The sequence below is a fragment of the Episyrphus balteatus genome, chromosome 3 (assembly GCF_945859705.1).
Source record: "Episyrphus balteatus chromosome 3, idEpiBalt1.1, whole genome shotgun sequence".
Classification (NCBI taxonomy): domain Eukaryota; kingdom Metazoa; phylum Arthropoda; class Insecta; order Diptera; family Syrphidae; genus Episyrphus; species Episyrphus balteatus.
In genome coordinates, this window is record NC_079136.1 from 126,919,351 (window position 1) to 126,941,901 (window position 22,551).

The following is a 22,551-nucleotide window of genomic DNA, read 5'->3' on the forward strand; positions in this document are numbered from 1 at the left end:
GAAATTTGTGCAGGTAACTTACTAGAGACTAATCGGATATAATCTGGTGTCCTATCATGTCATTTTATAAATGTAAACTAAAAGTTTTGAAATAACTATAATAAATATTGTAGTGATATCTCAACAAAAAAATTTAAGCAACTTGATGGTTCACAGATAATTTTTATTAACGATAAGTTATTAGAAAATATATTAGATTCAAAAGGTTTAAGTAGGTATACCTATCCCGACTTTTCACGAGTCGATTTTAACCACATGATATGTCTCACGGCTTAAGTCGACTAGGACTCTAGTATGGGGATTGTCACTTTAGTCGCGTGCGGCTTACGTTCACACGACTCGACTGACGCCAAAAAACTTCGCCGCACGGCGAAAATCGACTCGTTATAAGTCGGCATTACGGTTTCATTATAAAACTGGAAAGAGAAATCATACGAAAAAGTTTCAATTTTGATTTTATTATTATTATAGACAAGGCAAATTACAGAAAACAGAGATCCGCAAAACAGTTCCAAAGCCGGAACGAACATGGAACGGTTCTTTTTTCGGTCGGAACAAGTTCCTGGAACTAGTTCCGCGGAACTATCTAGAATTTAAGTTTTTTTTTTTCAATAAAATGCATCAAAATAAGAAATAGTATGAACTTGAATATTTTTTCCTGATCCTGGAACTGGAACTATTAATGTAGTTCCATGTCCGTGAGCATGATTCATAAGAAAGTAGTTGTGGTTTTGGTTTGTGAATTTTTGGCGCTCAACTCGTTCGCATCCATGTGTGTTGGCTTTGGATGAGAATTCTATGACATGCGTATGTGTATTGTGTATTTCAAACAGAGACAGAGATATATTCGCATTCGTTTTGTTTCTTGTTCCTCTTCTTCTTTCTTTCTTTTGTGTGTGGCTGTGTCTGAACGATGGAACTGTTTAAATTAATTTTGGGGAACTAGTGGAACTAGTTCCGAGTGAGGAACTAGTTCCAGGAACTATTTGGCTCCGGAACTATCCATCACTAGTCTGAAACGCGTCTGAAACGCGTCCGAAACGCGTCCGAAATGAATCTGAAACGCGTCCAAAACACGTCTGAAACGCGTCCGAAACGCGTTTGAAACGCGTCTAAACGCGTCCAAAACGCAACTGAAACACGTTCAAAACGCGTCTGAAACGCGTCCAAAACGCGTCTGAAACGCGTCCAAAACGCGTCAAAAACGCGTCCAAAACGTGTCTGAAACGAGTCCGAAACGCATCCAAAACGCTTCTGAAACGCGTCTAAAACGCGTCCAAAACGCGTCTTAAACGCGTCCAAAACGCGTCTGAAACGCGTCCAAAACGCGTCTGAAACGCGTCCAAAACGCGTCTGAAACGCGTCCAAAACGCGCCTGAAACGCGTCTGAAACGCGTCCAAAACGCGTCTGAAACGCGTCCAAAACGCGTCTGAAACGCGCCCAAAACGCGTCATAAACGCGTCCAAAACGCGTCTGAAACGCGTCCAAAACGCGTCTGAAACGCGTCCAAAACGCGTCTGAAACGCGTCCAAAACGCGTCTGAAACGCGTCCAAAACGCGTCTGAAACGCGTCCAAAACGCGCCTGAAACGCGTCTGAAACGCGTCCAAAACGCGTCTGAAACGCGTCCAAAACGCGTCTGAAACGCGCCCAAAACGCGTCATAAACGCGTCCAAAACGCGTCTGAAACGCGTCCAAAACGCGTCTGAAACGCGTCCAAAACGCGTCTGAAACGCGTCCAAAACGCGTCCAAAACGCGTCTGAAACGCTTCCAAAACGCGTCTGAAACGCATCTGAAACGTGTCCAAAACGCGACTGAAACGCGTCCAAAACGCGTCTGAAACGCCAAAACGCATCTGAAACGCGTCCAAAACGCGTCTGAAACGCGTCCGAAACGCGTTTGAAACGCGTCTAAACGCGTCCAAAACGCAACTGAAACACGTTCAAAACGCGTCTGAAACGCGTCCAAAACGCGTCATAAACGCGTCCAAAACGTGTCTGAAACGAGTCCGAAACGCATCCAAAACGCTTCTGAAACGCGTCCAAAACGCGTCCAAAACGCGTCTGAAACGCGTTTAAAACGCATCCAAAACGCATCTGAAACGAGCCCAAAACGTGTCCAAAACGCGTTTGAATCGCGTCCGAAACGCGTCCAAAACGCGTCTGAAACGTGTCTGAAACGAGTCCGAAACGCATCCAAAACGCTTCTGAAACGCGTCCAAAACGCGTCCGAAACCCGTCCAAAACGCGTCTGAAACGCGTCTAAAACGCGCCCAAAACGCGTCTGAAACGCGTCTGAAACGCGTCCGAAACGCGTCCAAAACGCGTCTGAAACGCGTCCAAAACGCGTCCAAAACGCGTCTGAAACGCGTCTGAAACGCGTCTGAAACGCGTCCGAAACGCGTCCAAAACGCGTCTGAAACGCGTCCAAAACGCATCTCAAACGCGCCCAAAACGTGTCCAAAACGCGTGTGAATCGCGTCCGAAACGCGCCCAAAACGAGTCCAAAACGCATCCAAAACGCATCTGAAACGCGCCCAAAACGTGTCCAAAACGCGTTTGAATCGCGTCCGAAACGCGTCCAAAACGCGTCTGAAACGCTTCCAAAACGCGTCTGAAACGCATCTGAAACGTGTCCAAAACGCGACTGAAACGCGTCCAAAACGCGTCTGAAACGCCAAAACGCATCTGAAACGCGTCCAAAACGCGTCTGAAACGCGTCCGAAACGCGTTTGAAACGCGTCTAAACGCGTCCAAAACGCAACTGAAACACGTTCAAAACGCGTCTGAAACGCGTCCAAAACGCGTCATAAACGCGTCCAAAACGTGTCTGAAACGAGTCCGAAACGCATCCAAAACGCTTCTGAAACGCGTCCAAAACGCGTCCAAAACGCGTCCAAAACGCGCCTGAAACGCGACTAAAACGCGTCCAAAACGCGTCTGAAACGCGTCCAAAACGCGTCTGAAACGCGTCCAAAACGCGTCTGAAACGCGTCCAAAACGCGTCTGAAACGCGTCCAAAACGCGTCATAAACGCGTCAAAAAGGCGTCCGAAACGCGTCCAAAACGCGTCTGAAACGCGTCCAAAACGCGTCTGAAACGCGTCTGAAACGCGTCTAAAACGCATCCAAAACGCATCTGAAACGAGCCCAAAACGTGTCCAAAACGCGTTTGAATCGCGTCCGAAACGCGTCCAAAACGCGTCTGAAACGCGTCCAAAACGCGTCTGAAACGCTTCCAAAACGCGTCTGAAACGCATCTGAAACGTGTCCAAAACGCGACTGAAACGCGTCCAAAACGCGTCTGAAACGCCAAAACGCATCTGAAACGCGTCCAAAACGCATCTGAAACGCGTCCAAAACGCGTCTGAAACGGGTCCAAAACGCGTCCAAAACGAGTCCGAAACGCATCCAAAACGCGTCTGAAACGCGTCCAAAACGCGCCTGAAACGCGTCCAAAACGCATCTGAAACGCGTCCAAACCGCGTCTGAAACGGGTCTGAAACGCTTCCAAAACGCGTCCAAAACGCGTCTGAAACGGGTCTGAAACGCGTCCAAAACGCGTCTGAAACTTGTCCAAAACGCGTCCAAAACGCGCCTGAAACGCGTCCGAAACGCGTCTGAAACGCATCTGAAACGCGTCCAAAACGCGTCTGAAACGCGTCCAAAACGCGTCCAAAACGCGTCCAAAACGCGTCCAAAACGCGTTTGAAACGCGTCCAAAACGCATTTGAAACGCGCCCAAAACGCATCTGAAACGCGTCCAAAACGCGTCTGAAACGGGTCTGAAACGCGTCCAAAACGCTTCTGAAACGCGTCCAAAACGCGCCTGAAACGCGTCCAAAACGCATCTGAAACGCGTCCAAACCGCGTCTGAAACGGGTCTGAAACGCTTCCAAAACGCGTCCAAAACGCGTCTGAAACGGGTCTGAAACGCGTCCAAAACGCGTCTGAAACTTGTCCAAAACGCGTCCAAAACGTCTGAAACTTGTCCAAAACGCGTCCAAAACGCGCCTGAAACGCGTCCGAAACGCGTCTGAAACGCATCTGAAACGCGTCCAAAACGCGTCTGAAACGCGTCCAAAACGCGTTTGAAACGCGTCCAAAACGCGTTTGAAACGCGTCCAAAACGCATTTGAAACGCGCCCAAAACGCATCTGAAACGCGTCCAAAACGCGTCTGAAACGGGTCTGAAACGCGTCCAAAACGCGTCCAAAACGCGTCTGAAACGGGTCTGAAACGCGTCCAAAACGCGTCTGAAACTTGTCCAAAACGCGTCCAAAACGCGTCTGAAACGCATCCGAAACGCGTCCAAAACGCGTCCAAAACGCGCCTGAAACGCGTCCGAAACGCGTCTGAAAGGCATATGAAACGCGCCCAAAACGCATCTGTAACGCGTCCAAAACGCAACTGAAACGCGTCCAAAACGCGTCTGAAACGGGTCCGAAACTCGGCCAAAACGCATCTGAAACGTGTCCAAAACGCGACTGAAACGCGTCCAAAACGCGTCTGAAACGCCAAAACGCATCTGAAACGCGTCCAAAACGCATCTGAAACGCGTCCAAAACGCGTCTGAAACGGGTCTGAAACGCGTCTGAAACACGTCTGAAACGCGCCCAAAACGCGTTTGAAAAGAAATATTAAAATCCAAACAATTTTTTTTTTTTTTATTTTTTTAGTCAATCGAATAATTTTATTGATTAGGAGGCAGATATCTTCGGACCCAAGTTTCAAAAAAAGTTTTGATTTGAAGAAATAAGTTCATAATCAACACGCCAATCGATTTAGTAACAAAATTTACAAATCTATATTTTTTCAGATTTTTGACAAAAATCCTAGGTAAAACCCCTTCCCGAAAAAAAATGCATTTTAAAAAATTTCCTCCAAATCCATCGAGTGTTACATCATAAGAAAGGTTTCTTTTAACTCTATTAAAAGGTGGAAATATTAAGTTTTTCCGAGGTCTGGTTGTCGAAATATTGCAAACCAAACATATTTTTTTTTTTTTTTCATTTCTAAGTGGATCGACTATAAAATTTCTTTGGAAGCAAAAATCTTCGGACCCAAGTCTCGAAAAAGGTTATGGTTTGAAGAAATGAGTTGATATTCACCACGCCAATCGATTAAGGGACAAAATTTACACATCTATATTTTTCAATTTTTTGACAAAAATCCTAGGTTATAACCCCTTTCCAAAAAAAAAAAACATTTTAAAAAATTTCCTCCAAATCCATCGATTGGCATATCATAAGAAAGGTATCTTTAAACTCTATTAAAAAGCGAAAAACAAAAGTTTTCTCGAGGTCTGGTTTTCGAAATATTGCAAACCAAACATATTTTTTATTTTTCATTTTTCAGTCGATCCAAATTTCTTTGGAAGCAGACACCTTCGGAACCAAATCACTAAAAAAGTTTTTTGAATTTATAATAAACAAGCCTATTCATTTACCTAGTTAAAAAAATTACAAATCAATTTTTTTTTTTTCGATTTTCGAAAAAAATGCCAACAAAAAATGTATTTTAAAAAATCTTTGAATTCAATTAAAAGGTGAAAACAAAACGTTTTTTCGAGCACTAGTTGCCGAAATATTGCAAAGCAAACATATTTTTTTTTTGTCTTTTTTTCGTCGATCGACCACTAAACTTCTTGGGATGCAAATATTTCTTAAGCCAAGCCTCAATCAAGTTTTGGTTTGAAGATATAAGTTCAGAGTCAACAGGCCAATCGATTAAAGTACAAAAATTACAAATCTATTTTTTTTTTTAAGAATTTCGAAAAAAATGCTTGCCGAAAAAAAATTCAAAAAATTTCTGCAAATTCATCGAGTGAGGTATCAAAAAAAAAGGTCTCTTTAAGCTCTGTTAAAAGGTGAAGACCAAAAGTTTCTATGAAACCTGGCTATCGAGATTTTTCAATCCAAACATCTAAAAATCGCGCGTAAGAAAATACCCTTTTTTTTCTATTAAAAATAATGTATTTTTTTTTTTTTTTTGAATTTCACAAGAATTCCTTCAATTTAGCTTTTCCACCCAAAAATTACTTAACCCTTTTTCAAAAAAAAAAAAAAACCACAAAAATCTAAATCTTAACCCCATCCATCCCCTTTCACATTTCTTATCTAAACGTTGTTATAATTGATTACAATGACTCTCATATTCAATTTTGTTAGAGATCCTCTCTCCATGGAAAATCATACTAATTAAAATATGAAATTAAATTTATCACTACTATAAAAGCACTGTCTTCACACTTACATACAACACACAAGCTTAAAAAAAAAAATTCTTATATGTACTCCTCATGAGTAATAACTCCATATATATTTTAGTTTTTCTCTTGGGTAAAGAATGAAGTTAAAAATACAACAGAAAAAAAAAATGAAATGAATGAAAAACTGAAGAAAAATAAAAATATGAAGAAAACTGTGCATAATCATGCAAAACTTTAAGAAGAACTTTTCCAATTACTTTCAAGATTGGAAGAAGAAGAAAATTTTCTTCTCCCCAAAGGGTGTTTCCTTCTTCTTCTTCTTCTTCTGCTTCCTACTTCCCTCTCTTTCTCTCTCTCGTTCTTGGTACAATTTTCACAGATGCTCCCATTCCAATCCCATATTCTGCTGTGCAACAATATTCATCCCTTAAACTTATGTCCTTAGACTATCCTCGCCCTTTTGCGTAATTATTATTATTATTATTTTTTTTTTTATTTTTGTGTTCGTCGTCTTATTTCTTAGAAATGATTGCATATCTTTAGGAAACGACGAAGAGAGAGAGAGACTGAGAGAGAGAGAGAGAGAGGTATATGAATGAGTGGAGTGAATATGTGTTACACGCACCACAGGGAACAGGCAACAGGGATACACAAGCTTATACAAGAGACGACCCAAACAACCTACAAAAATGAAGTAGGCAAGAGATGGGAGCAACTCTATAACCCACAGTGGAGAGAAAATATACAGAAATGAAATCTCGCGGAACATAATCATAATGATATCTTCTGTAACCCACATTACTCTATTCCCAATCCCAATACATACATTTATAGGTCCCCAAGTTCTGTACCCATATCTGCCCATATTTCGCTTACACATCAGGCAGCATCCAGAGACATAAGGGTAGGAAAAATATGGCACAAATATTAAATGGTGGGGTAGGGTGTCATCTTATTTTTTGTCTCCCTCTCTCTCACACTCTTTCTCGCTCTCTTTCTGTCATTTTTCCCTCAGGGAGACGATGGAAATTATTTTCACAATCCCTCATCTGAGATTTAGAACAGTAAGTTGGATTGTAGATAGGTGAGCAAAAAAAAAGGGGAGGGGGGGGGTATAGAGTACCCTATATACCTAAATTCATACATTATATCCAACATCTTGAGAAACGAAGACGTTGAGAAATCTTTGTTGAACCATGTTTTTGCTGCCTCCTCTCGCTCAGCTCGCTCGCAGCAGTGATAACTCATTTTTAGGGTAAACGTAACAGTTTTGTGTGCTGCGGTGAATTCACTGTTAGCAGTTTTGTGTTGATGAAGTGCAATATTTATTTACTTCAGAAACATTTTTGGTTTTGTTGTTGGCTTTCTTGTTGAGTTTTGAAGAGACTTAACTCAACAGGGATAACCGAAATTTAATTGCTTTGTGTTTATTTAGGTTTGATGTGGGGGAAAAAGCGGGGGAGAGGGTTAAGGGTATTTTTTTTTTTTTTTTTTTATTTCTGCGTTTATATTTGAAACAAGAAAACCGCTATTGGATGCCTTTAAGCTTGGTATAGAATTCAATTATTTTAGGGTTAAAAAAGTTGAGAGATTTGGAAAATTCAGAAAATTTGTATGTTGAAATGGTTTTTGTGGAAATATATTCATTTTATTAACCATTTAAAACCCATAAAGTTCTATATCATTAGAAAGGGAGCATTAAAGTCTATTATTAGGTGAAAACTAAATGTTTTTACGATACTTGGTTGTCATTATTTTTCAATCCAAAGTTGTCTTTTATTTTCATTTTTAAAACAACCAGCACAAAAAAGTCTACAAACTTTGGATGCACATATCTTTTGAATCAAGCTTTGAAAACAGTTTTGGTTTGCAGTCATTAACTCAGAGTGAATAAACCATTCCAATAATATCTTATTTCATATTCTTAATGAAAAACTTGGATAGAATTTGCACTGAAAAGCAAATTAAAATTAAAAAAAAAAAACAGTTAAGTTGAGTTTCGCACAAAAACTTTGTTTATGTCATATGGGGGCCTGCATCAGGTAGTTCTTAAGTGCCTAAAACCTAGAGAGAAAGAATTGATATCTTGGGGCTTCGTGAAGTACTTGAGGCAGGTATAAGTCACCAATACTCCGGAGATACAACTGAAAGCGTTCAGGAAACTAGAGTTTGTCTACTGTTAACTAAATCTGCTATCAGTAGTCCAATTTCATGGTGGTTACGACCGAAGAATACATCACGCGTTACCATTAAACAGTGTAACGCTCTAACAGAACTCGCTAATGAAAAAGAAAGGGAGATCTTTAATAGTCGGCTAGGTGCCGATATGCCGCTTACAGCAAAACACCGCTAGAAGACATGAGTATGGTTATGAGAGGCTTGCCATGACAATAAAAGGTGCAATTGAAATGAAAACGGAAAAAGATTTGTTAATTTCTGCAATTCAAATGGGTTCACCCAAGACTAGTGTGAAAAAAAAAAATCACTTTGACTGAAAAATCAGTCAGAAAGAATCAAAGTGACAAGAAATACTGTGACGAAATCACTTGCCAAGATACAAAGTGACAAACATTAGTAGGATGGAAATTTCAGCGACAAAAACTATTGTGATAAAAATCTCTGAAAAAAAAATGCACGGAATCACAGTGACAAAAAATCATCCTGAAACAAATCACAATGAAAAAATCTCTTGGACTCTGAAAAAAAAAATATTTTAGTAAAAATGCCTGTAAAAAAATAACTCGGACAAAAATTACTTTGAAAAAAGTCACTATTACAAAAAATCAAATCAAAATGAATCATTTGCAGATCACAAGGCCGCAAAGCCTAATGACAAAAATTAAAATTATATGTCAAAAAAATCACAGCAACGAAAATTCCTTCAAACTAAAATCAAAAGTAGGTACAAAAATAATTTTGAAGAAAAGCACTGCAACAAAAATTAAAGTGGCATTTTTATCACTATTCAAATAGCCAAAGTGATAAACTTCACTGTGATAAATAATCACTATGAAAAAAGTGGTAAAAGTGGTAATTCACTGACAAAAATCAATATGATAAGAATTACTCTGACAAAGATCATATTTGCAAAATTTACTGTGAGGAAAATCAGTCACTGTGACAAAAATTTATATCACAAAAATTGATATCACAAAAATTATAGCGAAAAGAAAAAAAAAAAAAAAATCATGTGTGCAATTCACACGTGGTTGAAGTGAAACCTTAAAAATCATTTAAAAAAAATCAAAAAAAATAAAACTTTTTTTGTATTCCATCACTTTTTTTATATGACAACGTACAATCAATTTTATACCATCTGAAAGCTTATTGTTTCAGCTCAAAATATTTAGGTATATCGACCATGTCTATACAACATCTACAAAAAGAGCTAGAATTTTTTTTAACCCAATTAGTTTTCATAAAAAAAAAAAGCAAAACAATCAATCTCTTTTCTCTTCTAACGCCATTAAATCCATTTTTTAAAAGACAACCTATAATAAATTTTATATCATTATTATTTCACCTTTTATATGACCCTTCAATCATATTTCTATCATGCCTACAAAAAAAGTAAGAATTTTTTAAAGCCAACCATGTCGAAATTTCAATTTCAATTTCTTGTCATCGGCAACAAATCGTCACAGGTGTTTTGAGGTATTTTTCAAGTTTTTCAATTAAAGATTATATAACTTGTAGAGTAGAGCACGTACCGTTATGTGTGATATATTAATGAAAGGTAATATTATCAGCAAGCGTATTAAAGTTAAATAAATTTGTTATGTGCTCTAGATCAAAAGATATAACGTGTTTAGAAACCGAACATCTTTTCACCGTTATCTCAGAATTTTGAATATGAAATTAATTGAAATTTTGCACAATCATAATTTATTTAATTACCTATCTACTGTATAAATTTCATTCATCTATCTATTAAAACAAAAAAGTTATGATCAATTGATTATTCGTGTCGCTTTTTCATTTCATCTTATTTCAAATCACTACGATACTAAAGAAGTTTTCACTTCAAAAATTGATTGATTTTATTTGAAGACTCTTATTTTTCGCCTTCTTAGCAAATGAAAGTCCATAGCAATTCAACAATTAGATAAACAAAATGTTCTCCTTTTTATATGGAGGTCTCACAGCTGTAACGAACCAAGTCAAAACAAAATTTAAAAATTCAAACCTAGTACCAAACCTTGTGTAAAGTTTAACTCTATTAAGATCTGTCAGTAGTTTGGTTAAAAAATGTTTCGTTTCAAATTGTCATTTTTTCAAAAAAAAAAAAAAAATTCCTAAAAGATTTAATGGTAGCTTATATTTACTTTAACTTCAGCTCTTCGCCCTCCATAAGCTTTAACAATTGATTTCCTTGGCTCAAAACCCAATCAGACAACTTCTTCCGTAAATAGTACTATTAATACCTTTTTTCACTACTAACATGCTTCAATAACAACTCTCTATTAAACACACACCGCACTCTGTCACCGTCTGTACTTTTTGTTGCTTTCAAATGGATGGATGAGATGGTGCTAATAAAAGCTTACTCTAGCGTATGTTTTTTGTGGAGCAAAAATTAAAACTCCAACTGAGCATGTGTCAGCTATATAGCTTCCACAGCAGCAGCAGCAGCAAACACAACAGCGCATTTTAACTCTTTTTTAAGTATAAAAAATGTATGTGTATAAGAATATTTTATGTTTTGGGTACGATTTGTACATGTGGAATATAATATTCCTGAAAAAAAAAGACAAACAAAAAAAAATTCCAGGATATTTTCCTGAATATACAAATAGTGAATATGTGCGGAAGACAATCCATCATATCCCATATAAATTTGCCCCACTCCAAAATAGTTGTTATAGGTAACATAAAACCTCAAATTTAATACGTATTGATTTTGACAATGCCAAAAAAAGGACAATTGCATATATCTTTACGAGTATGTGTATGGTGTGTATCCTTTATTTTGACTTTATAAATGAATATCAGAATAATTTTAAATGAAAACAGGACACGAACAAAGCGAAAGTTTCTTCTACCATTTAACCTACATTTAAAATTTTGTCATGATAGGTATATAAAACGCATGTCCTTAAAATTAAAATTAAAAAAATATATAATGTACCCAACCCACTGCCAGGATATATCGGTCATTTACTTAACTTTATGATTGATGACGAAAAAAAGGGATGTCCTTCTCTGAATTTTATATGGGGAATATATATGCAGTTTGAAATAAGTAGGTACTTTATAGAAAAGGTGTACATCAGATAGAACAAAAAAGGATATTCACCTACTTCCTTGACAGAAGCTGTTGCTCTAATTTCCTGTTTTATAATGTATGCAATGTGTCGAGGTAAGTAGTCATCATTGAGACTATTTTTAAAGTAGTTATGAAATAAATTTATCAACGAAAAGCTATACTTTCAAGGATACATTTCATTCGTCATTGAATAAAGAAAAAGACAACAAAATTATCATCATCATCATCGTCCTTATCGTCACTTTGTTCTAATATTCTTCATTTCCTTACTGTATTTTAAAGTTTCTAAGATTCTTTTGGTTATAGTTCGACCGCATCAGACAGGACACGGAGATATCAGAGCAGCAGCAATAGCAATTAAAGGATATTTTTAGCGAGAAAATTCAAATCGTAAATTGTCATCATTTTGTAGGACTTTTCTATTTTTGTAAAAAAAAAAAAAAACAAAACAAAACAGTTAGCTTCCTTAGGTAGGTTTGAACATATTCATACAACAGTACACAGGTACAGGGTACAGGCATACAGGAAACAAGAGCAAGGACTCGATTTTATTCTCTCCCTTCTTCTGGTATTGTGTTAAATAATACTGACAGTAATTCTGATTGTGAAGAAGAGACTTCCCTCCCCAACTTGTACAGCAGGACGATGATGATGATGATGATGACGACTATACTACGAAGCCCCTGCTGCTATATGAATATTGTGCAATTCAATTTGTGAGAAAAAGGATAATAATTGTGAGGGGAGCAAGTTACTATAGTCTCTGGTCCCGATAGTATTATTCTTATTATTTCTCAACACAAAAAGAAAGAAAAAAAAAATAGCATTTTTATTGAAATGCAGGATCACAGATAGGCATGATGACGACACCGACATTCTGACTACGACAACGACGATGAGTGGGAAACGAAAAAAAAATTAAATGAAAAAAGGACTTCAAGGTGGGTGTATTTTGGGGGTATTCAAAAAGTGATATTAGTATTGTCTTCATTTATTGGTGGAGTTTGGGGAGATGGATGAATATTCAACAACACCTCTTCCAGGTATTATGAGTGTTATATTTGAAATCGATTGTTTCCTTGGTTGTATAAGAAGTCGAGTCTCTAGCTACCTTTAATATTTAGAAGGGTGAGTAACTTAGTACCTTTATGACTTTTTAGAATGATAAATTGTTTTTTTTTGGTTAATTAAGGGAGACATTTGAAGGTTTCGGTATTTTGTATTGTGAAAGAAGAATTCACGGGTATCACGTTATTTGGTTATTTATGAAAAATAATTTGCCATATTTAATTTGAAGACTATAACGACTTAGTTCTAATTTTTTGTTTTATTAAATAAACATTACGTTGGGCATTAAATAATGGTAATGGGTTAAGTTTGATATCTAGTTGGAAGTAATAACAAAGAATCTTTAAAAAAGGAGTTTATAAAATGGTGTTTTGTACAGAGAATTTAAACTTTGAGACTCAAAATTCTGAGTAAAATCTGTTAAATTCTTAAGTTCGGTAACAATATGGACAAAAAAGCATTCATCTTTTGAAAAGAAATCATAAAATGGTGACTTCTTTTGAAAACAAAAACGAAGAGAATCGAATTTCCAAGACTCATAGTTCAATACCCGAGGCTCAAAGTTTAATATTCGAGGGTCGAAGTTTAATTTTCGAGACCCGAAGTTTAATATTTGTTATTTCGAGTTCAACGTTTGAGACTCGAATTCCTTTTATCAGGACTAGTGTACAATATTCGAGATTCGAATGCTCAATATTCGAGAATCGAATGATCGATATTCGAGACTCGAATGAGTATACTGGAGACTCGGATTTGCATGTTTCGAGGCTCAAATTGGTATATTCGAGACTCGAATGCAATAAATGTTGAAAGACGATTATTTGAATTCAGTTTTAGGATTGAGGAGTGATTTTCTATGGTGTATACGTAATATTTTTAATATTTATAAGCCAAATCTCTAAGTTGTTTTGAACTCCAAATGAAGTGTGCCATAAAATTTCTTTTTTTATTATTTTTGTTTTTAAATTGGATGTGTTTTTTTTAAAATAAGTTTTTTAATAGAGAAATTTTCCGACATTTTTGTACGCCATTTTAAAGAAAATATATATATAATAAAGAAAACGAAATTTCGAAAAAATTCACCAACCCGTTTAAAAAAATAAGTGTTTTTCTTTTTTATTCAAAAATGTATTTTTAGAAAATTGAAAAAAAAAAATGTTTGCGTATAAATTTTGTTATTAAAATCGACTACGTCGATTTGTATGGCAGGTACCATCAATAACAGCCCAAAAAATATTTTTTATTTTGTTTTAATTGTACGGCAGGTATCGTAAGTTGTAGTAAAAAAAAAAATTAAAACTTCAGACAGACAGAAATTGGGGGACCCACTTTTTTCGAGTTCGATTTCTTTCACGAATCCTAAATAATAAAAAAAAAACAAAACAATGGCAACACTTAAACACCCTTGTATTTCTGATTCGAAAACGAAACGAAACATAATTTACGGAAAAAGCTTTCAAGAGTCTGGCATGCGGTGTTTTTGGCATTGTTACCCTCAGCCTCAACACAATTGGCATTTCACCATAGTATCCCTCTTCGTCATCTCCTCCTTCTCCAACTCTATCCAATTTTTATCCATCAGTATAAGACCAGCAACAGCAGCAACAATGCGAAAACTACGCCGCCGCCGGATAAAAACTTGGTAAGCCAGAAAGAGATGAGAGCTTTTTTTTTTAAATTTTATTTTTCTGTCCTGTGTGTAAATCTCCCTTAGCTATATTGTCCCAAACCATCATCATCATCATCATAGCACCTACAGTTGTACAATATTCAACCTCCCTTCCAGTTAAAGACTAAAGAGACGCTTGATTTTCTCGTATTGTTTTTTGCAATTTATTTAATTTATTTACCCTCAATTGAGGAGGGGTTGATGGGAAGGGGGGGGGGGGTTGAGGATAAAGGGACTATACCTACATCAACATCAACATAGTGTCGCTGCTGTCAGAGAGTTTAAAAAACACAGAAAAAGAGGCTGAAAAAAGGTCACAAACCTTTTGGTCTGAGAGGAGAGGAAAGTATATATTTTTTTTTGTGAGCGTTTACGCCTTTTGAACAGCGCTGCGGTGTGAAAAGTGAGAAGGAACAAAAATAAAAAAATTATTTAAGTGAATTGAATTATTTTTTAATCAAAATAACTGTCGTAACATGGGTCCCGTGTCGTCCGTTCGCACAGTTTCCGTAGGTTTTTTTCTTTTTTTTTTGAGTTTTTTTTTTCCAAAACTGATAAAGACCGGGGCTTGAAAAATCAAACAAAAGAACAGTCAATTGTTGAAAGCTCTTTTGAATAACGTAATACAATCACAGAAGTTCGACCAATTTCGGCGGCGGCCGTCGTCATCGTAGTGGTTTGGGTGCAAGGGGAGTCATTTTTTTTTTTTATTCGAAAGGAGCTTGATGATTGTTAAGGGAGGAAGGGGGCACAGGAGGTGGTTGGCAGAAAAAAAAGCGCGCCATGTCATTTTAACAAAAAAGAAAATGAAGTAAAATTTGAGATGAAAGAAATCGAAATTGAGGGGGGAATTGGAAATGAAAGGGGGCAAAAATTGGTGATGAAAAGGGATTTAAAGGGAGTTTTACAGCTAATGGGAAAACACAGAAGGTGAAATCAATAATGCAGAATTAAAATTCACGTCGAATTTTGTTATTTTCGTGTTTTTTTTTTTTTTTTGTACAAAAAAAATTTCAAGGGGGAGGAATAGGTAAAAAGTTTTTGATTTTAGTTTGGAAGTTTGAAAAGACCTCCTCGCCACCATTATGGAAGAGGGGTGGTTGGTGTGTACGAGTGTTTGTGTATAAAATGAAGTTGGAGGTGACTTGTTTCATTGTTTTCAATTACTATTCAATTTAGCCCCCAAAAATCCAACCCTCTTATATCCAACAATGTGCGACACTGCGACACCCCTCTCTGGTTGTTTTGGTCGGGTAGAAAAAGTTTAATTTATTATCGAAAATTTTCGCCACTTTTACGTTCGTTTGAGCCATTAAAGTGTTGTAAGGCGACACATCTTTTTTTGCTATATAATAAAAAAAAAAGGGGGAGCATAAAATATTTAGTTGTTGGAACACGAACTTTTGCCAACACGTTCAATACAACTTTTAGCAGTTTAATGTGTTTTTTTTTTCGACTATTTGTTTTTTTTTTTTTTTGTAAATTGCATGATAATTAAATTAGGGAAAAGCATGAATAGAAAATTAGGGTTATTTTGTAACTAAAAAAAAAACCTTAAAAGCAAACAAATTACCACGTCATATAGAAATTTATATATTAATGTTGTGTGAATTGAAAAATTGTCATGTAGCTCAAAAGCTACAGAAATTAGCAAACAAAAAATTAGAAAACAGTTAAAATTTTTTTAAGACTCTTTAAACTCTATTAAAATGCGAAAAACTGAAGTTTTTTTTTAATTAATCAGCAATTTTCTTTGGAGGCAAATATCTTCGGACCTAAGTCTCGAAAAAAGTTTTGGTTTTAAGAAATGAGTTCATAGCCAACATGCTAATCGATTTAGGTTAAAAAATTACAAATCTATTTTTTTCAGATTTTCGAAAAAAAAAATCACCCCTTGCCTAAAAAATAGGCATTTTCAAAAATTTATAAAAATATAAGCCTATTAAATAAATAAATGCCTATTAAAGCTCTATTCATAACTGAAAACCAAAAGTTTCTGGAAGGTTTGGTTGCTGAATTATTTGCAATCGAAGTACATATTATAAATTTTTTACCTTCTTACATTCGGAAGCAGATATTTTCGGATCATGGTCTCGAAACAAGTTTTGGTTGACAGATATGAGTTCACAATGAGCAGTTCTATCAATTTAGGTCAAAAAATTACAAATCTATTTTTTTCAGATTTTCGAGAAAAAATCGAGGTTAACCCCTTGCCTAAAAAATTAAGTTTTTCAAAAATTTCCTCCAAGTTTATCGAATGGTACATCATAAGAAAGATCTATTCAAACTCTATTTAAAGGCGAAAACCTTAAGTTTTTTCGAGGTCTGGTTTGTGAAATATTGCGCACCAAACATATTTTGTTTTCATTTTTTAGGCGATCGAAAACCAAAATTTTGAGAAACCCCGAATCAAGTTTTGCTTTGAAGAAATGACTAAGAAATGAGTTCACAGTCAACAGACCTATCGATTTAAATACAAAAATTTCAAAAGCTAATTTTTTAAGATTTCCTAAAAAAAATCCAGGGTTACCTCTTGCCGAAAAAAAAAAATGCATTTGAAAAAATTTCCTTTTCCCCTTTCGAGTGAAACATGGAAGGAAAGGTTATTTATAAGGTATTCAGATGGATGTCAGCCTCAACCAACAAGCTCGTCCAAGTGGTAGCGGAGGCTGAGATTCGAACCTAGACCTCAGGCATCATTATTCATCAAACTACGAAAAAACTTTTAAATAGGTTCCTCTCACAGTCGAAAATGGATCTTGGCCTCAACCAACAAGTTCCTCAGATTGAAAAAAATTAAATTTGATGGTAGAGGCTGGGATTCGAACCGAAACCTCTGACGTCATATTCCACATCGTACTAACTATTGCGCCACGTGGTACCACAGGACTTTCATACTAAAATTATTAAATTTTAAAATAAATTGACATTTTCACTTACACTTTTAATATCGTTCATTTTCGTAAACTGCCTGCCGAACTCCCACAAATCCACGCCAAATTTTAGCGCCCAATTTCGAACTCTGCAAAGAAAATAAGAAAGAAAAAAAAAAAGTTGTTACTTAAATAGCTGTTGACAATAGTTCGAATTTTTTTAAAAAATTCTTTCGATAAAATGTAAAGACAAACTTTTTCTATCTGCATGTGCATCCTTTCTGTGTTGTGTTTATGAATATCTAAAAAAAAAGAAGCTGTAAAATTCAGAACATCAACCACACTTTGCTTCAGTGTTTCACAAAATACTTTTATAGAAAAATTTTTAAATTCCATTCATCTTCCTCTTTTTCTTTCATACAATCTAAAAACCAAGTATCTACTCGTATCTCCTTATAGTTTCTCTGGCTAAGTGAAAAATTTTTAACTCAAAAACCTAAGTTTTCCAGAATATACATCTTTCTACAAACACACACAAACATGCAGTGTTTTGTGCATTGCTGTTAAGTGGCGCCCGGTTGAGGATGTTCAGAAACTAAAATTTGTGCAAAAAGTTTAAAAATTTTCATCTCCCCCCTCCTCTTTATTTTTTCATCTTCAATATATATTTTTGTTATGTTGTTGTTGTTGTATTTTGTGGTAGGAACATAGTGCTCCTGCTGCTTTACACCCGCCAGGATGCATGTGGAGAGTTGAAAATATTTCTATCACACTCAGGGAGCTGTTCATGCGTTTTACACACAATTTACCACCCCATCACATGTGTTGTGTGTATGTTAGTTTATAGTCTAGTTACAGCAAAAAAAAAACATTTTCATGCAACAGCAACACAACACACATCGCGGCGCATCGGCATCACATCCATTCAAGGATATAGAAGGGAGAGAAAATAATTTAATAATATGTACGGTGCAGGTATATAACAGAGATACACTATGTCAGTAGGTGGTTGATGGTGGTGGCGCTAGCATAGCAATGAATGGAGAAGAAAAGGACGATGACGACGACGAGGACGAGGACAACAACAAGGGAAGAGAATGGCATAACAAAAGCCCCGAAACATCACACACAACTCACTAAACAGCATCAAAATTGTACTTTGCAAAATATTTCACCATAAATCTTCGTTTGCATTCGTGGTTTTGGTTAGAGGAGGGAGTCACCCCCTCCCCTCCCCAAACAACAACAATAATAATAGCAAAATGCCAGGACCAAAACTATAGAAAGGACGAGTAATATTCTATACTCGCTGTGCTGTGCGAGTATCTCTCTCCGGATATGCATTTTAGGATATATGAGTATGTGCATAAGGCAAACACAAAGTCCTTGCAATATAATATAATATCTATGAGAATGTGTGTATATGATGTGGATCTTTATGGTGAAAAACAATTTTCATATTCAAGCAACAATCTCCATTTTGAATTAAAAAAGAAATAACAAAAAAAAATATACACATATAAAATGGAAAAAGAGGGACACACCAGGAATTGGTTTATATCCTTTTCTCGAATGCTTCGAGACTCCAACACAAAATGACAGATTGCAATTCAAGAATATGCGTTGCTTTGGTTATACTATGTGCGTTTCTTTTTCTTTTTTTTTTTTTTGAAATCCTTTATGACTGGGAATGATATATTTTTTTTTAATTTCAATTCTGTCAAATATCAGACAGTCCGTCTTAAAATATGAAAAGCAATAATATGACTTCAAGGTGTATATACTTGAAAATTAGCTAGACGTCATAAATTCAATAAAGCTTATAAGTTTAAAAAAATACGGCAAACAATACGTACTACCGTTAACCGGTTAATCCGGAAAATTATCCGACGAATTCAGCAATTCAGCACGTGAACTTTGCGAATCAACTATCAAAACCGTAAAATGAACAGATGGACCCGGTAAATCAACAAGAGAAATTTTCAAGTCACGTGGCGATTCCTGACAGATCCAGATCATACTGGCGAATTTAGTAAATCAGCGGACCAATTCAGCAATTCAGCACGTGAACCTTACAAACCAAGAGGCGAATCCGGCAAATCAATTGGTGAACCCTCCAAATCCACGAACGAATTCGATAGCCCAACAGGCGAACGAGGAAAATCCAGCGATTCAATAGACGAACTTGGCAAAAGAACATGCGAATCTGGCAAATCAACGGATAAATTCGGCAAAAAAGTAGGCGAACTTGGCAAATCATCATCAAAACCGGCAGTTGAATGGACGGATCCAATAAATGAAAAAGCTAGCGGTGCAAATCAAACGATAGATCAGGATTTCAGAAAACAACAGGCAGGCTTGGTAAATTAACGAACCAATTCAGCAAATCAACGGACAGAGAGTACTTGAATTACTTGACACATTTAACTTGTCTGAGTCTTCGCCTAATAGACGTTTTATTCCTCGATCAAATTTATATAACCGGTGTAACGAAAGCATAATTGTACTTTTTTATTAGTTTCTTATTTGCTACATATGTACTTTTAAGTCAAAACGCAAGTTTTCTGATTTCCTCTCTACTTTGATACAGTACTTTAAATGATCATTTTATTTGAACCCAACTGATGAATATTCAGTCACAAGACTATTCTGTACATTCTTGCTTTTTTAAAAATTATATATAGTACTTAATAAGGAATATATTGCATTCAGTACAAATTGTCTTGACTAAACAAGTAGTATTAATTACATAACCTGTTGAAATAAACATATTTCTACTTTAATTTTATACTGTATTGGGTTGCAGTAACCACCAAAATTCAATCAGTACAAGTTAAATGGTAGAGTACAAATTTGCATGTTATCAGAACTTAAAAGCCTATACTCAATATATAAAGTCTCTATATGGAGTACCTTAAGATATTTGCAAAATTGCAATCAAAGTGTACTGAGAACATAATACTTTACTGTATTATTGTACTGTTAAAAAATGGAAATTAGCTTATTTTTAGTTCATATGGTTTGTATTTAGCAAATAACTTTCTATTATTAAAATTTTTGGATGTAGATTTCATTTGGAACATAATATTGCTGTGTACTCTTGATAGGTATATTCAGTACAAGAACACTACTCAACTCAATGTGCACTAAAAAGTAAAAATATTTTGTTTAAAATCCCTACAAATCAATAAGACTTGTTAATTTAGTCATTTTAAACAATTTAAGCAAGACTTAAAGCTAGATTTACTTCTTATAATGTACTATATAAATAATTTGTACTCTTTGTGTTTGTTTTTAGATTACTTGATGATCATACAAGGCCATTTAAATCCATTAAATGAATTACAATAAAGTCAAAAAAACTAACCATCTAACTATACCTCAGGCCAATTAATCTTGAATTTTTTTCTTTGTTTAAATGTTTATTTTATTTAACTTATTTTTTCGACAGTTTCTCTGAAATAAGAACAAAAAAAAAATATATTAAAATATTTTTCATTAAAATTCTCTCTTACAAAAAAAAAAAATAAAGCCTTTTCCAACTTCAAGATTAAGCGGCAGAACTATAAATCTCTTGTATTTTTTTTGTATAGCAACCAACAACTTGTCGGGGGGGTTAAGACCATGTTTGTTTTTTTTTATTTTATTTTTTTTAATACAAACTGAGTTACCTAATTTATAATTTTGTTTAAGCACTACAAAGTGCATTGTGTAGCATTTGTTTTAGGTTTTTTTTTTTTCTTCTTTTTGTGTATAGTTTCATGAACAAAACACAGAAAAAACAAACAAAAATAATTTATAGAACAAAATTATTACAAAAAAAAAAAAAAAAAATAAAACTGAAAATAAAATAAAAAGCTTCTACTGCTGCTGGTCCTTGTAATATTTTATCAGAGAAGAAGTGGTAGCAAGGACATCCGTTGCATTGCTCATAAAAATATATACAAAGCGCGCAAATGAAATTCATTTCTTCTTTTTTTTTAAATATATATTTTTTGTTCTCATTCTTTTTTGAATATTTTTGTTCGTTCGTTCGCTAACTCTTTGGGAGTGTGATAGGTTGACCTGTTCTGGGTAGAAAAGACACACGTTTGGAGTTCCAACTCCTTGGGGATGTGCATTTGTTTTTACTATTTTTTTTTTTTTTTTTGTTCATCGTCCTGTTTCTTTTTTTGTATCTGACACATTTTTTGTATGTTTGTAGTATCTGTTCTGTATATGTCGCGCCGGAAGTGGTTGAAACACCACGGTAAAGTTGAAGCTAAATGAAGTACAATAACAACAACGGAAAAAAAGACAACTTTTTTTTTTTAATATAAAATTTTGTACACTCTCTAACGTACATATAGAAAGAATTTGACACTTTGTCCAATGAAAAAGATGAAAATTGCTTCATCGTACATGCATGCACTTTGTACATTAGCAAGAGAGTGTGAAATAAAAACGACAGGTGAGCAGACATATGTGCTGTTAGAAAATTTCTATAAAAGGAATTTAAGTTTGGTGAAAATGGATAAAAAGTTGAAGCAAGGAGTTTGAAGAGCATTTCGAAGGATGAATAAATTAAAAAAAAAAAAAAAACAGGTTTCTTTATTAATAACTCTAAATAAAAATGGTTCTTCATACGAGAAACTGAGGATAGAAAATTAAATGTCACAAACGTAACGTTTATTTGTTGAAAACGATTACTTGTGTTAGTTTGTTCATAGTTTTGTGTATCATTAATTTAAAATGTTTCTGCATACAAGAAAATGAGGATATTAAATGTCACACCCGAAACGTTTATTTTTCCATTGGCAACAGTTTATACGCGATTATTTCTATATTTTTTTTTTGACAGTTTTGTGTTTTATTAATTTAAACTCTTCTTCATACGAGAAACTGAAGATAGAATATCAACTGTCACACCCGTAACGTTTATTTTTCAATCTGTAACAATTTTAAAATTAATATTTGTGCAAGTTTTTTCATAGTTTTGTGCTTCATTAATTTAAAATATTTTTTCATACAAGAAACTAAGGAATGAATATCAAATGTCACACCCGTTACGTTTATTTTTCAAATTGTAACAGTTTTTTAACAGTTTGGTGTTTCATTCATTTAAAATATTTATTTAACATGAAACTGCGATTAGAATAACAAATGTCACACCTGTAACGTTTATTTGTCGATCCGTAACAATTTTTAGTCTAATACTCTTGATAGTTTTTTTTTTTCAATTTTGTGTACTGAAGAAAAAAGAGCATTTCAAAAAACTAGACTTTTTAATGTCACACCCGTAACAGAACTAAATTTCATATTTAAACTAAATCAAGTATGACGAATTCATATTTAATTCGGTAACGATAGAAACTATTGTATTGATCAGTCTCCGTTTTATGAGCTTCTTACTTAAAATAGTGATGTTTTCTTTTGATTCTTACAATTCACATAATATCACAGCTCAATCATCACCTTTAAAACTC

At 35.0% G+C, this 22,551-nt stretch overlaps 1 protein-coding gene across 3 annotated transcripts in view; it reads right to left on the minus strand.

Moving 5' to 3' along the window:
- The window catches only part of LOC129913011 (voltage-dependent calcium channel subunit alpha-2/delta-3), a 150,979-nt gene that overhangs the window by 72,161 nt on the left and 56,267 nt on the right, over positions 1 to 22,551 (minus strand). For all 3 annotated transcript variants that reach the window (XM_055991330.1, XM_055991329.1, XM_055991328.1), the window contains exon 3: positions 17,154 to 17,235. In XM_055991330.1, the coding sequence (XP_055847305.1) occupies positions 17,154 to 17,235 (82 nt within the window). The remainder of the gene's footprint in view (positions 1 to 17,153; positions 17,236 to 22,551) is intronic.